The sequence below is a fragment of the Petromyzon marinus genome, chromosome 85 (genome assembly GCF_048934315.1).
Source record: "Petromyzon marinus isolate PM22_M1 ecotype Great Lakes invasive population chromosome 85, UKy_Petmar_22M1.pri1.0, whole genome shotgun sequence".
Taxonomy (NCBI): Eukaryota; Metazoa; Chordata; class Hyperoartia; order Petromyzontiformes; family Petromyzontidae; genus Petromyzon; species Petromyzon marinus.
Window position 1 is genome coordinate 486,684 of NC_133750.1, and position 17,452 is coordinate 504,135.

General features: G+C 46.7%; 1 protein-coding gene across 6 annotated transcripts in view; it reads left to right on the forward strand.

Moving 5' to 3' along the window:
* Nucleotides 1–14,678, forward strand: part of LOC116957749 (uncharacterized) — a 29,671-nt gene extending 14,993 nt beyond the window's left edge. For all 6 annotated transcript variants that reach the window (XM_076057825.1, XM_032980086.2, XM_076057826.1 and 3 more), the window contains one exon: nucleotides 6,433–14,678. In XM_076057825.1, the coding sequence (XP_075913940.1) occupies nucleotides 6,443–7,759 (1,317 nt within the window). In that variant the 5' untranslated portion in view covers nucleotides 6,433–6,442 and the 3' untranslated portion in view covers nucleotides 7,760–14,678. The remainder of the gene's footprint in view (nucleotides 1–6,432) is intronic.
* The last annotated feature ends 2,774 nt before the right edge of the window (nucleotides 14,679–17,452 follow it).

A 17,452-nucleotide genomic window follows, 5' to 3' on the forward strand; every position in this document is an offset into this window, starting at 1 on the left:
TCCAGCTTTTAGACGTAGGGCTTCCAGCTATCGAACAAAGAACCCTGGTCCCTCCCAGGGACCCACCTTATATCCCCGCCGGGTCAGGGCCGTTCCGCCCCAGGCCCCGCCCACCTCGAGCATTCTAGCTCCCCCTCGATCCCTCTCGAGAGCTCTCCCTGGACACATGATCACCCACTAGCTCCCCCCACCTGGGGCCCTCTCTATGGACACTCCGGATCACGTGTCTACGGGGTCAACCAGAGTGCCATGGCCCGGGGCAACCCTGCCCCTGGGCTGACACTCTCCCAGTCCCCCTGGTGGGAGCCCGCACTACACACGTGGTGCCCATGCTATCCCAGCGCTCACCAAGCTCCACTGGGGCTGGTACTACACCCGCTTACGGGGTGTACGCGATGACGGTGCATCGCACGCCGTGCTGTGTTAGCGCCAGCCTCAAACAGCAACCCACCCGGTGCTGTCGGCGATGTAGGGACATCGCACGCCACGGCCCTCCTGGGCACCATACAGTGACATCCCCGATGTCACTACAAATACAAGCCAGGAAGTGCCAAGTAGACACTGAATAAGGACTAAACGATGTACTTATATGTAGTGACATCGCGGATGTCACTGTGGTGCCGGCCCGAGAGGAGCACAGCGTGCGATGTACTCAAATTGCGGACATCACGTATGTAGCAACATTGTGAATGTCACCGAGCAATGCCGGCTCTAGCGAGGCACGGCGTGCGATGCATTGTCATCACGGACACTCCGTAGGTGGGTGTAGTACCAGCCCTAGTGGGGGCTTGGTGAGCGCTGGGATAGCGCAGTGGCACCACGCGTGGCGTGCAGTGCTGTCTCCTACCGGAGGGAGTGGGAGAGTGTCAGCCATGGGATGAGGTTACCCTGGCCCATGGCACTCTGGTTGACCCCGAAGGCACGTGACCAGTAAAGTCTGCATGGGTCCCGAAGCTGGGGGCTAGGGGGTGGTCACGTGTCAGGGGAAATATCCTACGGGAAGGGTCGAGATAGAGCTAGAACTCTCTCGAAGTTGGGCGTGGCCAAAGGCGGAGCATATAAACCCGGTCCCCACAGGGACCGGGTTCAGCGTTGCTACCATCATCTGTAGATCTACGTTCTACGTCCAAGAATAGTCACCAACAAGTGGACCTGGATCTGAGCCGGAGTCGGGTCCAGTGTGTTAGTGTAGTTTAGCCGGGTGGTCCACCACCCTAGGCTGTTATCTGATAAAGGGGCAGCTACCCCTTTGTGTGTTACGTGTTGGTATAAATACAGTGAGGGAAAAAGGTATTTGATCCCCCGCTGATTTTGTACGTTTGCCCACCGACAAAGAAATGATCAGTCTATAATTTTAATGGTAGGTTTATTTGAACAGTGAGAGACAGAATAACAAAAAAAATCCAGAAAAATGTTATAAATTAAAATGCATTTTAATGAGGGAAATAAGTATTTGACCCCTCTGCAAAACATGACTTAGTACTTGGTGGCAAAACCGTTGTTGGCAATCACAGAGGTCAGACGTTTCTTGTAGTTGGCCACCAGGTTTGCACACATCTCAGGAGGGATCTTCTCCAAGTCATTAAGGTTTCGAGGCTGACATTTGGCAACTCGAACCTTCAGCTCCATCCACAGATTTTCTATGGGATTAAGGTCTGGAGACTGGCTAGGCCACTCCAGGACCTTAATGTGCTTCTTCTTGAGCCACTCCTTTGTTGCCTTGGGCGTGTGTTTTGGGTCATTGTCATGCTGGAATACCCATCCATGACCCATTTTCAATGCCATGGCTGAGGGAAGGAGGTTCTCACCCAAGATTTGACGGTACATGGCCCCGTCCATCGTTCCTTTGATGCGGTGAAGTTGTCCTGTCCCCTTAGCAGAAAAACACCCCCAAAGCATAATGTTTCCACCTCCATGTTTGACGGTGGGGATGGTGTTCTTGGGGTCATAGGCAGCATTCCTCCTCCAAACACGGCGAGTTGAGTTGATGCCAAAGAGCTCCATTTTGGTGTCATCTGACCACAACACTTTCACCCAGTTGTCTTCTGAATCATTCAGATATTCGTTGGCAAACTTCAGACGGGCATGTATATGTGCTTTCTTGAGCAAGAGGACCTTGCGGGTGCTGCAGGATTTCAGTCCTTCACGGCGTAGTGTGTTACCAATTGTTTTCTTGGTGACTATGGTCCCAGCTGCCTTGAGATCAATGACAAGATCCTCCCGTGTAGTTATGGGCTGATTCCTCACCGTTCTCATGATCATTGCAATTCCACGAGGTGAGATCTTGCATGGAGCCCCAGGCCGAGGGAGATTGACAGATTATTTTGTTCCATTTGCGAATAATCGCACCAACTGTTGTCACCTTCTCACCAAGCTGTTTGGCAATGGTCTTGTAGCCCATTCCAGCCTTGTGTAGGTCTACAATCTTGTCCCTGACATCCTTGGAGAGCTCTTTGGTCTTGGCCATGGTGGAGAGTTTGGAATCTGATTGATTGCTTCTGTGGACGGGTGTCTTTTATACAGGTGTAGTGTTCGATTTCACTCGGACAACTTCTGTCTTTCTCCGAACGCCGCTTTATTTACAACTCTCAGCATGTCCTCCACATTCCACAATATCCAGGTCGCCACGGCTCGCCCGCCGTGCTTCACTCGACTCGCTCGCCGCCTTTGTCTCTCCACTCCCCACTATTTGCTTACTCCCAACGATTACTTCGCTTACTCCGCCGCTAACTTCTTCATCTCCGCTCTCCGCTATCACCGTCGCTATGTTCTCTCCACTGCTAACTTCGTCTTTGTTCACCGCTATCACCGTCACTATGCTCACTCCACTGCTACTGCTTTATCCCTGTTCACCGCTATCACCGTCACTGTGCTCACTCCACTGCTGGCTGTTCTTGTCTCCAGCTCCACTATCGCTACGCTCTCCCCGCTAACTACTTTGTCTTTGTTCAGCTTCACTATCGCTACGCTCTCTCCACCGCTAACTACTTCGTCTTTGTTCAGCTTCGCTATCGCTATGCTGTCTCCACCGCTAACTACTTCGTTTTTGTTCAGCTTCGTTATCGCTACGCTCTCTCCACCGCTAACTACTTCGTCTTTGCTCCAAGCTCCGTCTCCAACTCCGTCTACCTTCCACTCTGTCTTCCAAACTCTGTCTCTCAAACTCTCTCTCAAACTCTGCCTTCCAACTCTGTCTCTCAAACTCTGTTTCTCAAACTCTGTCTTCCAACTCTGTCTCTCAAACTCTCCACACTTCAATTCCCCCTGTTGACTCCAAGCCCTCCAAACTCCAACTCCCTGCTCCAATTTATCCCCGCTCTCATTACGCCCCAATTAATTAGTCCGCCTCCCAACGGCACTCCGCGTGATCGCTCACCTGCTTCTCGCCAGACTTCCAGACTCCTCTCCGGCCCCGGCAACAGCACCAACCAATCACAGCCGTCCTTGGCTCTCCCAGCTTAATTGCCCCAACATAACCTGCACTGTATTTGCCTTCGTTACAGGCTGACCCAACATGAACCGCACTGCCTCTGTTTCCATGCAATACGCACCTTTCTACTCCACTACACAGGTAACAAGCTGTGATTAGGAGCACTCCCTTTAAGAGTGTGCTCCTAATCCCTTTAAGAGTGTGCTCCTAATCTCAGCTCGTTACCTGTATAAAAGACACCTGGGAGCCAGAAATCTTTCTGTGGAGGGAGCTGAAGGTTCGAGTTGCCAAACGTCAGCCTCGAAACCTTAATGACTTGGAGAAGATCTGCAAAGAGGAGTGGGACAAAATCCCTCCTGAGATGTGTGCACACCTGGTGGCCAACTACAAGAAACGTCTGACCTCTGTGATTACCAACAAGGGTTTTGCCACCAAGTACTAAGTCATGTTTTGCAGAGGGGTCAAATACTTATTTCCCTCATTAAAATGCAAATCAATTTATAACATTTTTGACATGCGTCTTTCTGGATTTTGTTGTTGTTATTCTGTCTCCCACTGTTAAAATAAACCTACCATTAAAATTATTGACTGATCATTTCTTGGTCAGTGGGCAAACGTACAAAATCAGCAGGGGATCAAATACTTTTTTTCCCTCACTGTAAATGTGTTGCCTCCAAGAAGTACGTCTGTGACTCCACTATATATGCATAATAGTTTTTTGCCTTTTGTTTCATAATAAGTGTTATGTATATAACCCTTTTGCTGATTATTAAAGTGTTACATGAACAGGGCAGGTGACATGTTATCATATAAAGCAACTGTGAACACATGAAAAGACTGAGGTTTACAGTTTATGAGTAAAACTCTATCATCTACACAATATACATAGACGTAAAATGTAAAAACCTAAATATCTTGGGAACAGTAGCCAATCACTTGTTTTATCATATTTTAATTCAAAAAATCAAAATCCATAATAAACGGCACATTTCATCTCTGAAGCAGACGACGTCTAAACAATTGTAGACCAGTGTAACAACAGATGAAAAGTGTAATTTTAGATTTGGTATCCACTCCATTGTTCAGAAGCAGAGTGGGTCTCGTCCATTCCTCTTTTAAAGGAGGGAAGACAGCAGCAGCAGAGTTTTTACAATATAGTCGATGGTTTGGGATTTGCGGCCTCACTCGGAGGGTGCTGAAAATTTGATGCACCGTTTGTGCATCATGTGGCCCCATCGGCCATGCACGGTCCTGATTTAGTTGATGGTTGGACTATTGGTAGTGTGGAAGGTTGAAACCGGGAGGTTCGACGGTAGGGTTCTGTATGAGATGTTTTTTTTTACGTCGGCCGCAGTCCAGACTTTCTGCTATGTCTCACCTTCATTTATATTTGTGGGGTGGAGTGAGGCTGCTGTGATCCAGAAAGGGTGCCGTGATTTTAGGCGAACAGGCGGTGCCGGGTTTATGTCCCGATGTATCGGTAGGTGCAGGTTGACTAGAATTTGTTTTATTTGTTCAATAAATATTGTATGGACACCCTGTATTTTCTAGGTGTACTGCGTGTGCGTGTTGAACGTATGTGTATGTTCTGTGTAATGTGTTTATATGTGTAGTGGAGTACGAAGTTGCGTTGTGGAAACAGCGTGATTACATGATAACAAATACAGTACAGGTTATGTGAGGGCAATTAGGTTGGGAGAGCCAAGGACGGCTGTGATTGGTTGGTGCTGTTGCCGGGGCTGGAGAGGCATCTTGAAGTCTGGCGAGAAACAGGTGCGACGGTCACGCGGAGCGCCGTTGGGACGCGGGTTAATTAATCGGGGGTGTAATGAGAGCGGGTATAAGAGCGGGAGTCGGAGTCAACAGAGGGGAGTTGAGTTGAAGGGAGTTTAGCTTGGAGATGGGTTGAAGTTGGAGAGCTTAGGGGAGCTGGAGTGAAGAGTTGGAGGTCGGAGTCGCTGTGTGCGAAGACGCTGTGTGCGAAGACGCTGTGAGCGAGGTCGCTGTGTGCGAAGTCACTGTGTGTGAAGTCGCTGTGTGTGACGTCGCTGTGTGCGAAGACAATGTGTGTGAAGACGCTGTGTGCGAAGTCGCTGTGAGCGAGGTCGCTGTGAGCGAGGTCGCTGTGTGCGGAGTCGCTGTGTGTGAAGACGCTGAGTGCGGAGTCGCTGAGTGGGAGACGGAGTTGGAGTTTGCGGAACTGGGAGACGGAGCTGGGGGTTGGTGGCTGAAGTTGGAGAGCTCGGAGTGAACAGCGGGGAGTTGGAGTTTGGAGAGCTTGGAGACGGAGTGGGAGACGGAGCTTGGAACAGCGTAGCGATAGCGGAGCTGAAGACGAGAATAGCCAGCAGTGGAGAGAGCATAGTGTTAGCGGAGCTGAAGACGAAGAACAGCCAGCAGTGGAGTGAGCATAGCGACGGTGATAGCGGAGAATAGAGACGAAGCAGTTAGCAGTGGAGTTAGCATAGCGACGGTGATAGCGGTGAATAGAGACGAAGCAGTTAGCAGTCGAGTGAGCGTAGCGACGGTGATATCGGTGAATAGAGACGAAGCAGTTAGCAGTGGAGTGAGCGTAGTGACGGTGATAGCGGTGAATAGAGACGAAGCAGTTAGCAGTGGAGTGAGCGTAGTGACGGTGATATCGGTGAACAGAGACGAAGCAGTTAGCAGTGGAGAGAGCATAGCGACGGTGATAGAGGAGAGCGGAGACAAAGAAGTTAACAAGGAGTAAGCGAAGTAATCGTGGGGAGTGTAGAGACAAAGGTGGCGAGCGAGTCGAGTGAAGCACGGCGAGCGAGCCGTGGCGACCAGGATACTGTGGAATGTGGAGGACATGCTGAGAGTTGTAAATAAAGCGGTGTTCGAAGAAAGACGGAAGTTGTCCGAGTGAAATCGAACACTACATATGTATGCTGGGTGTACTGCATGTGACTGTGTACTATGTATTATAGTGTATATTGTGTGTAATGAAAGTGCGTAATGTGTGTAATGTATATCTGCAGAATAAATGACATGGAGCAGAGACTGAATACAACACCCGCTGCTAGAAGGCACCAATGCGACCAGTCTCCATATGGCACGAATGCCACTGGACACATGAATCTGCAACAGAAATTGCACACGACCAAGAAGCCCTTCAAGTGCACGGTGTGTGAAAAGTCATTTGGACAGTCATCACATCTTAAAGATCACCAGAGAATACACACAGGGGAGAAACCCTTCAAGTGCAATGTGTGTGGAAAGGCATTTGCAGAGTCAGGAAGTGTTCAGAAACATCAGCGAACACACTCAGGAAAGAAGCCCTTCAAGTGCACTGTGTGTGAGAAGGCATTTAGACAGTCATCACATCTTCAAATTCACCAGAGAACACACACAGGCGAGAAGCCCTTCAAGTGTACAGTATGTGGGAAGGCATTTGCAGTATCAGGCAGTTTTCAGACACATCAGAAAACACACTCAGGCGAGAAGCCCTTCAAGTGCACTTTGTGTGAGAAGGCATTTAAACTGTCATCACATCTTAAAATTCACCAGATAACACACACAGGTGAAAAGCCCTTCAAGTGTACTGTGTGTGGTAAAGGGTTTACACAATCAGGATCTCTTACTGCTCACCAGAGACAACACACGGGCGAGAAGCCCTTCAAGTGCACTCTGTGTGAGAAGGCATTCAAACTGTCATCATATCTTCAAATTCACCAAAGAACACACACAGGCGAGAAACCCTTCAAGTGTACTGTGTGTGGTAAAACCTTTACACAATCAGGGTCTCTTATCGTTCACCAGAGACAACATACAGGCAAGAAGCCCTTCACATGCACTATCTGTGGAAATGCTTTTGCAGAGTCAGAAAGTTTACAAAAACATCAAAGAACACACACAGGCAAGAAGCCCTTCAAATGCACTGTGTGTGAGAAAGCATTTGGGGTGTCAGCATATCTTCAAAGACACCTGAAAACACACACAGGCAAAAAGCCCTTCAAGTGCACTGTGTGTGGGAAGGCATTTGCACGATCAGAAGGCCGAAATAGACATGAGAAGACACACAAGGAGACGGAGGTGGAATCGAGAAGTGAACGTGAACGTGCTGAATTTAGCCCATTTCGCATGGAACAAGAACCAGAAGGCATCCCCAGTTTTGAAACATGGCCAGGAGTGAAGGTGGAATGTGAAGACGTGAAGTTGGAATATGAAGAAGTGAAGGTGGAATATGAAGAAGTGAAGGTGGAATATGAAGAAGTGAAGGTGAAAAGTGAAAATGAAGATTCAACTCCAGAACCCGACGTCCAGATGGATGGAGGCAGCGTGAAGCAGGAGGATGATTCAGACTGAGGGAGAGTGAGGCAACCCCCAGGAGTTGTACATGTGGAGGTGCGAGTGGAGTTTTTGGGGGAGTAGTGGTGTAGTGGTTAGCGAACTGCTGTACAAACCTTGATGACCCAAGTTCGATTCCCGTTCAGGTCCACCAATACGTGTGTTGATTATCTGAACCGGTCCTGGGCCTCCCCTAGGTCGATTCAGCCTAACATGAGTACCTGCTATGGTGCGTGAAAATCGTCACCATTGGGAAGACAAAGGCGGTCGGGCGTGATGCTGGTCACCCATCCCTAGTGTACCGTGCTGGCCTTCGTTCGTGCCGGATAACGGCACTTGCCCAAAAAGTATGTTGAGGCTATAAGGGGGATCTTTGTCAATGGAGTGTTTGGACAATGCAGAGTAGGAGGGCCCTACATGTGTAAAGTGGAGTCTGGAAAGATCTATAACCAGGAGCATGACACAAAGAGTCTCCATAGTGGTCACGTGACTCACAGGCTTCTCTCACTACAAGAATAGATGCAGCCGTCGTCATTCAGCCAGAGATAAAAGCTTTCCTTAATGTAGCTGCCTAAACATTTTGGAACCACCGAGGAAGTTTAGTTTATTTGCATCTCCATGCTGCCATATCTGTTCTCACTTAAACTAAAGTTTCAGTTTGAATGTAATTTGACAACAATTGCTATTATTTTTTATAAACATTTTTTTATTGTTATTAAAGAACCTAGAATACAGTGGGAAAACAGATAACGTATAACAAGATCGGCATGATGCAGACTCAATTAGGGAACTAATCAGGGCGTCCGCCACTGCTTCTAACGTGGTAGGGACTTATCGGGAACAGTCTATATGAGGAGGGGGCGGGGTTGGGGGTGGGATAAATGGGAGAGAGGAGGAATAATGTAATGTAACCCAAAATAAAATAACAAACGTGATGTCCAAGTTTGTCATTCTTATCTCTCAGGTGTATCCAGAGTCCATCTCTTCGACCTTTTCCCCGGTCTCCATTTCCATGGCTATTTATGCTGGGTTCCGCAAGAATGTATGGTCTCAGATGTTCTATTCCTGCCAGGAAAAGGAGATTTCTGTTCCATAGAAGGTTTGGAGCAGAGCGTGCTGGAGCTTTGATGCTCCGTTTGGTTTTAAGCCCCACAGAGTCGAGTCCACTGAAATGGCTCAAGTGGTCCGTAATGTCATGGTAAAAAACCCTAAGATATCAGGGCATGTCCAGAAGGCATGTAGGTACGTCTGCACCATGCCCCTGTAGGCATCTAGAGCAGTCTAGGGAGGTGTCAGTGAATTTGTCTCTCCTGTCGTTAGTCGTGTAGGCCCCATACATTTTAACTGCATGAGTTTCAGCGACAGTGCCCTGGGGCCTGGAGCTGGGACTAACCATATCTGGGTCGACTTCCGATAAGCAACGTCTTGTCACATAAGCCTTTTCCAAAGCTTTATTTTCGTGCTTACCAGCGTACCAGCACGAAAATAAAGAGCGGTTTTTGAGGCAAAGGAATCCTATATTGCCTCAAAGAGCTTTCTGCCAAAAAACAGACCAGCACCTCTCTTTACAATAGTGGACAGCCTCTTACACCCCAGGCCGTACTACATTCGAGATCGTCCAATCAATCTCATCAGAAATTGAATTACTACTGCCCCGTGTTATTTTCACAGAACCTCATCTTGTACTTGGCTGCTTCCTGCCCGTTTTGCTGCTTGACCTTGAGCGGATCCTCTGAAAGATGCTCTTCCAGGAGGCCTTTGGTCAAATGGCCCAAGTGGTAGCAGAACTGATTAACTCCTCTCTGCTTTAAAGAGCATTCGTAAGACCATTGCTCAAGAAACCAGGTTTGAACAGCTGGCTAATTACCACCCAATCTCAAACCTCCTTTTTATAGGGAAGGTCTTAGAAAGAGTCATCTCGATCCACCTGGAATCCTGTCTCAAACAAACGCGACTTTTCGATCCAACCCAATCCGGTTTCAGAGCTCTGCATGGTACAGAGACAGATCTGGTCTGCAAAATGGTTGATCTCCTTCAGTCTCTTAATAATGGGTGTGTATCTGGCCTTGCCACACTCGACCTCTCTGCTGCCTTTGATACCATTGATGACGGGGTGCTATTGCAATGCCTGAAGTCCCCCACTGGAATTAGAGGCTTAGCATTAAGCTGGCTCTCCTCTTTCCCACAATACAGAAACAAACATGTCATTGATTGCATTTTCAGTGTTTTCTCTTTTTCTGATGTACCTTTGTTACGCTTGGTGCTCAAGAGTTGATTTCGATTTAAAGCTTTCGTGACTGCAAGGATTCATCTTCTTTGGTTCTTTCGGTAAAGTCACCACCACGTAGAATGAGAATAAAATAATAAATTGATAAAATAATAATATTCTCACGACGTTTCGGCCACAACACAAGCGGCCTTCATCAGTCTCGTCCCTTCACCTGATGAAGGCCGCTTGTGTTGTGGCCGAAACGTCGTGAGAATATTATTGTGTTATTTTATTTTATAAATTTATTATTTTATTTTCATTCTACGTGACTTTACCGAAAGAACCAAAGAAGAAGAGTTGATTTGTTAATTATTACTGTTCAACAGTAGCGCGTGTTCCCTGCAGTTTATTCTCACTCCTCTAACTCATTCTCTGACGGTTGTTTCCCATGTACGATCGTCTTGTTGAAGGAGTATTCATGTTGTGGGTGATGGTGCGAATGGTGCGAGCGAGGTGCGAGTGGTGCAGTGCGAGTGGTGTGTGAACTACGCGAGTGGTGCGGTGCCGAGTCGCGTGAGTTCGTATGGTGTGAGTGAGGTGTATGGTGTGATGCGAGTTTTGTAGTGTCAGTGTGACACCGCATGTGGGTCGTGACGAAGCAGAATACACTGGATGGACGGTTATTGTGAGTTGACGTGATTTAGAAATTTGTGGCGTATTGTTTTTTTATCATGTCGACGAATAACGAGGGTGTCATCCACATGTCTGAACCAACAAGAATGTGTCAGTGTAACGGGCAGTGGTGAGCAACTGTGACCATGTTATACATACAGATGGAACGCCTGTTCCATCTGTCTGTTCCATCTGTATGTTGAGCTTCTTTTGCACTGTACATAGCCAACCGTGGTAATCGGAGGTTGCAGTCTCCACTTCTTGCGGATGTTCATGGAAACGCATTATTTCCCAATGACATGTGGGTTTTCTCTGGGTGTTCCTTATTACTCCCACTTGTAAACACTAATTAATGAATAATAATTCCATTTATATAGCGTTTTCATCAAGGATATCTGTACAGGACACAGCAGAAGCAGACACTCAGCATAAAAATAATATATATTTTTTACATTTTAAGAATCCATTTACAAATAAACTAAAAGTTTAATAACCGGAAGCATATAAATAGGTTTTAAGATACATTTTTAAAAAATTGTCCACAGACTCAAGAGATTCTGATATCTTGTGGACGAGAGTTCCATAGCCTTGGGGCTACACAGGAAAAAGCTCGGTCATCGATAGACTGAAGCCTCGACCTGGGAATGGAGAGAAGATCTTCATCACCAGATCTTAGGAACCTTGAGGGGACATGGGTGCAGCATGTCAATGATGTAGGCTGGGGGCAAGATGGTTCACTGCCTGGTAAGTTAACGATAGTATTGCAAACTTTATTCCATGTGAAACTGGAAGCCAGTGCAGGGAGGCCAATACGGGCATAATATGATGTGAAGGTGTTCTGGTTAACACCTTGACAACCGCATTCTGAACATGCTGCTAATTTATCGGCACTTTCTTAGCCATGCCAGGGAGTAAGACTGCAATAATTAATGCGAGATGAGATAAAGGCATGGACCAGTTTTTTTCTGCATCTGAAGCAGAGAGAAGGGATCGGATATGGGAGATATTTCTAAGATGTAAAAATTAAGTCATTGTGATATTTTTAATGAGCCTGGAAGGATAACGTGGGATCACATATGACCCCTATATTTGTTACTTCCTGTGGCGAACTGATTATAAGTTGGACTACATTTTTTCGAAAGCATTTTGGCTGCAGACCAGTGTTATTATTTTTCTAGATAAGTTACCCGGCTTCGCACGGCTCTCAGTAATCAAATGTTAACGGTAATGTGTTGCCATGCTGAATATTCTGCTCGGACGGGGTCGAAATGATAAAATAACACAGTGTTTACCGAAATAAAACGCATACTGACGCCTATCTGAATGCACAGTCACACCATCACCCCGCACAGAAATCTGTTCTTATCAAGACGCTCGTTCATCGAGCTAAGATGGTGACAATCTGAGAAGTGAAATTCAACATGTTAAAGAAGCGCCACAATTGAACGGTTACAATGATGCACAAATCAACAGGGAATTAAATGCCAAACCCAAATCAAATAACACGAGCATTGAAACTGCCCATGCAATTAAAATGATTAAAATACCGTACATTGCGGGAATAACTGATAAATTAGCCAGATGTTTGGAAAAACAAAACATCCGAGTCAGATTTGGCACGGTTCATAAAATACAGAAATTGACATCTGGTACAAAAGATGTATTTCCGAAGCTATCAATAGAAGGTGTGTACAGGATTAACTGCACTTGTGGCAAATGCTATGTCGGGCAAACAGGACGAATGATCAGCACGAGACTAAAAGAACAGAAATATTCAGTGCTCCCAAATACAACTGTCAGCAGTAGCAGAACACGCGTGCCAACAAGGACACTAAATTGATTTTGATAATGTTGACAATCTGTGCAAAACTAGCTACTACTGGCCAAGACTAATTAGATAATCTATCGAGATTGAAAGAAGTAAAAATAATTTTAACTGTTCGGATAGTGCTGCGCAGAAGCGAATCCTCAAATAATACATTGTTTAAATGCATGCCTATACAGGCGACCATACTTCAATAGGCATTACCATTGGTACGGCAATTTTAATACACACAATGGACTGGAAGGACAAGATCAAAGGGCTCGCATAATGCGCATGCATAATGTACGTTGACTCATGAATCTCCCCCCCCCCCCCCACTTTGCGTAAGAGCGCAGAAGTGTGGTCAGCACATCTACGCCTCTATGTAAGGAACAGAAGAGTTGGAGTTCTCCACAAATCTGGCTGTCGCCTGATGAAGCTAGTTGTAATTACTGGCAAAACGTTGTACTCATTGTAAATCGTGTGGCTTCGCTCTCCAACACACCGGTGTGCTGTACTAGTGAAGAATTGGCACGAAACCCCTTACTAGTTGGCTATGTCGGGTGGTGCTGGGTTTTAAGGACACATTTACATATTTACGCGTTCTAACCCAAAAAAAAAAACCTATTATGAATGTTGGATGTATTGTCATCTGACGCCAGTGTAGTGGATTCAACTGAGTCATTGATGTACTTCTTGGAGGCAACACATTTGTTTACACCAACACATTAACACAAAGGGGTAACTTCCCCTTTACCAGATAACACCCTATGATGGTGGACCACCAGGCTAACTACACGAGTTACACTGGGAGTAGCTACAACGGACCGGACCCTAGCCTGGGTCCAGGTCCGCGTGTCGGTGAATTTCTCAGATATAGAACGTAGATATTCAGATGACGACAGTAATGCTGAACCCCGGTCCCTGTGGGGACCCCGGTTTGTATACTCCCGGGTCGTGGCTGGCCCCGACTTTGGCCACGACCACCTTCGAGAAACCTTTTGTCATTTTAGGGTAAAAAGGGTAAAAACCTATTATTATATCTTGCTACTGGCAAAGGAGGTCTCATAATGTAAAAGCTTACCCCGAGCTCTCAATACTCTGATGGTGCGTTGTCTTTGAGCTGTGCGCCTTTTGGCGTCATCTAGTCCAACACCATGTGAGACTGGGCTCTAAGAGAAGGTGTCTCGGGTGTGGACCAATCAATTTCAAGGACAGTGCATACATTATCAGTGTTGTCATTTTGTTTGCATTTTGACCGCAAGTGTTGTAGTTAATGCAAGCATGATCCCTTGTAAAAAGGTATCAGTTTTGTTGCCAGATAAAAGGGTAAACACCTATTATTATTATTAAACCTCTTGTCGTTTCTCATCCCTTCCCATAGGATCTCGCCCTGACACGTGACCACCCCCTAGCCCCCACCTGGGGGTTCTCTGTAGACTTTACCGGTCACGTGTCCTTCGGGGTCATCCAGAGTGCCATGACCCACAGTTACCTCGTTCCTGTGGCCCGCACTCTCACACACTACCCTGTAGGGGTCAGCACTGCACGCAGAGGGTGGTGCCACTCAGCGCTGTCACTCAGCGCTCACCGAGCCCCATCTAGGGCTGGTACTCCACCCATATATATGGGGTGTTCGCGATGGCAATACATCGCACGCCGTGCCTCACTAGAGCCGGCATTACTCAGTGACATCCATGATGTCGCTACATACGTAATGAACGCGATGTGCGTACATTGCACACCGTGCCTCTAGGGCCTGCACCACACAGTGAGCCTCTCTCTGGCACCTGAGTGGGTATGGCATGCAAGCGGGCCCTAGGGGGCATAGTTCTGGTGATGGTCTAAGAGAGGGCAAGTAAGGACGTGACAGTCTGGGTGAACCCTAGAGGGCACGTGACCGGGACAGGGCAGCGAGGGAGCCCAAAAGGGGGCTCGAGGGACACGTGATGCTTGGTCGAGAACCTTCTGGCAAGAACCAGAAGGGGGCGTGGCTGAAGGCAGAGAGAGGCAACGCTCAGGAGCATAAAAGGGAAGTCCCGAGAACGATCGCGGCTGTCTTATGGAATTAACCCTCCATGCTACGTCTCCTCGATCTTCGGTCTTCGGTCATCACGTTCGGCATCGTGGGTCAGGCAGTACATTACTGGCCTGACCCGGTTATGTAGTTGCCCTGTTGAGGTCTAGTTAACTATTGTTGTGCCTTATTTAGTTACCCTGCTGGGGTTGTAGAATAAACGTGTTGCCTCCAAGTTCAAGTGTTTGTCCCCATTAATTACCCTACACATATTTAAGGAGTTGAAAAAAAAATGTCTTCCTTGATCACTGAGGAGCTGTTCAGGAGGTATTTTGTCCATCATGTACCCATGAAGGAAAGCATCAGTAATTGAAGCTGCTGTCTGGTCGGACAGCAGCCATGCCATCGGCCACCTTGTTTGATATTCCATCCCTACCAGGAAAAAAATATTTCTCCTGGATGAGCATGGAAAAGGCCTTAGAATATCAAGCATGACCAATTTGTTGACTCTGGAGACAACGATGGATTGGAATGGAGGCTGTGAGCTATGCACCAGTGGTTTTCGGTGTGCGCACTCTCTGCACCCTGCGATTAAGTCGTTAACATCGGTGACTGAGCGAGAAGGACATCCAGCTCGTAGATACAGTCACTGATGCTGCGACATGCTAGGCAAGTCACCGATGCTGCGGCATACTAAGCTCGTGCATTGACATGCTAATATCTCACAATACAATAGCCACTTCCACAGCCTCAGGCAGACCATCTCTAGCCCTGCGTGCTTACCCTGAGGCTGCACCCACCTCAGGCCTATATAAGACCTTGTCTCAGTAGCTTTCTGTCTCTCACCTGAAGACGGTCGCTTGTGTTGCAATCGAAACGTCGTGATCTATTAATTTTCTATCTACGAAAGAACCAAAGAGTATGGATTCCTGCAGTCGCGAAACCTTCAAATCAAGATTGAACCGCCTCTACAGGGAGGGTTTTCACACAACCGTTAGATCTTTTAACAAACTGCGAGACAAGAAGGCTCACTTGATCGAGTCTCTCACCTTTCTGAAGAGATGCTGCAACACCAAGGTAATACCGATCGCCTTTACACTCACATCTGCTGCTGTCTCTTCTCCTAATGCTAAACGGATCTTCTTCAGGGCTAGCCTAGCCCTAATCTCAGAAATAATAAGACTCCTCCGATTTGAACTTGATAATTTAGACAAGATTCTCTTACAATCTCACTTAGCATTGACAAAAAAATGTCCACATCTGATTGGGAACATGTAGGTAACATGATAGTTTATTCTGCCGCTTCAATGTCAGCCAAATATAAAGTTAACCTGATTGCTAAATTCAACTTCCTATCTAAGAAGAAGCCAGATCCACATATTAAAAAGTTAGATGTAAACAAGATTGTTATCAATCAGAGTAACAGCCCAATTTCCAACAGCCTAAAATCGGTATTAGCTAAAGGGAAGGGTTGAATTTCGCAGTCACCCCTAAACACATCCCAGTGGATGATACCATTGCCCAGGTCGATGTAGCCCTCAAAGGCTAAGGACACATCCTGGCAGACGTAGCAAGATCTGAAATCGCTGCTATCCTCAAAAACGCTAAGAAACCCATTAGCAACATCAGCAAGGATGAGCGTTTTGAACTTGCTGAATCCTCTCCGCCGACAAGGGCAATGTCACTGTCATCATTTAAAACCATATACAACAACAAAATTCAGGACCTCCTTATGGATGGTAGCTATACCAAAGTCAATAGAGATCTTACCAACTGCTTGGTAAAAAAAAGCAAGAATGTCATCACTAACTCGACTTCTATAATCGAACCAACCAAGCTGCTCTCTCGAAAACCTTCGGCTTCTAGACCACCCACATTTTATGGCCTTCTAAAATATCCAGAAAGAAGGTACACCGCTCCGTCCCATCGTCTCCACCATTAACTCACCCACCTACAAACTGGCACGATTTCTTCTGAGACCCTGCTTCCATTCACTGGCAAGACCACCTAAGCCGTACTTAATGCAGCCCACTTGTTTTCTCTAATCAAGGACATCTTACTGTCTCCAGATGACTTGCTTGTCAGTTTCGATGTAATCTCTCTGTTCACCAAGGTACCTGTGCCTGACACCATTGCAATCATTGAAGACTTGGTTTAACAGGGACTGAATTCTGATGTGCCAACTTTGGTGGGGCACTGCCTTACCAATGCTTACTTCACCTGGAATGGAACATTCCATAAACAAGAGGAGACTATTCTTAGCTCTTTCGGTAAAGTCACGTTGAAGGGAAACAATAAAATAATAAAATATTTACAAAACAATTAAAAAATTCTCACGACGTTTCGACCATAACACAAACGGAAGAGCTAAGAATATGAATTACTGCAGTCACGAAAGCTTTAAATCAAAATTTAAGAGGAGGGTACCCCAATGGGTTCTCCCTTATCACAAGTGTTAGCGAATGTTTTCATGGAGAAATTTGAGAAAGATTCCATCCAGACATCCACACTATGTCCTTCCTTGTGGAAGAGATACGTAGATGACACGTTCGTAATCTGGCCATATGGACAGCCAGCACTAAACCAATTCTTCAACCACATCAATTCCATACACCAGCCATCAAATTCACCATGGAAGTGGAAAAGAATGGCAAGTTTCCATTCCTGGATGTTTTGATCGAGAAGAGACCTGATGGCTCGTTGGGACATTCTGTCTACACGAAATCCACCCACATGGATGCCTATTTAAAGCCTGACTCCCACCACCATCCAGCCCAGAAGAATTCCCTCATCAAACACTACACCATAGGGACAATTGCATCTCCGACCAGCACTACCTAACCAGTGAGCTGGAGCACGTACACCAAGCCCTCAGGATTAATGGTTATTCTGACCATACAAACCGCAAAGCTGTCTCCCCAGCGATGGGGAGACAACCATCTAAGGACCCAATCAAAACCATCACCTTGCTATACATAGCAGGGGTTACCAAAAATAATTCCAAAATTT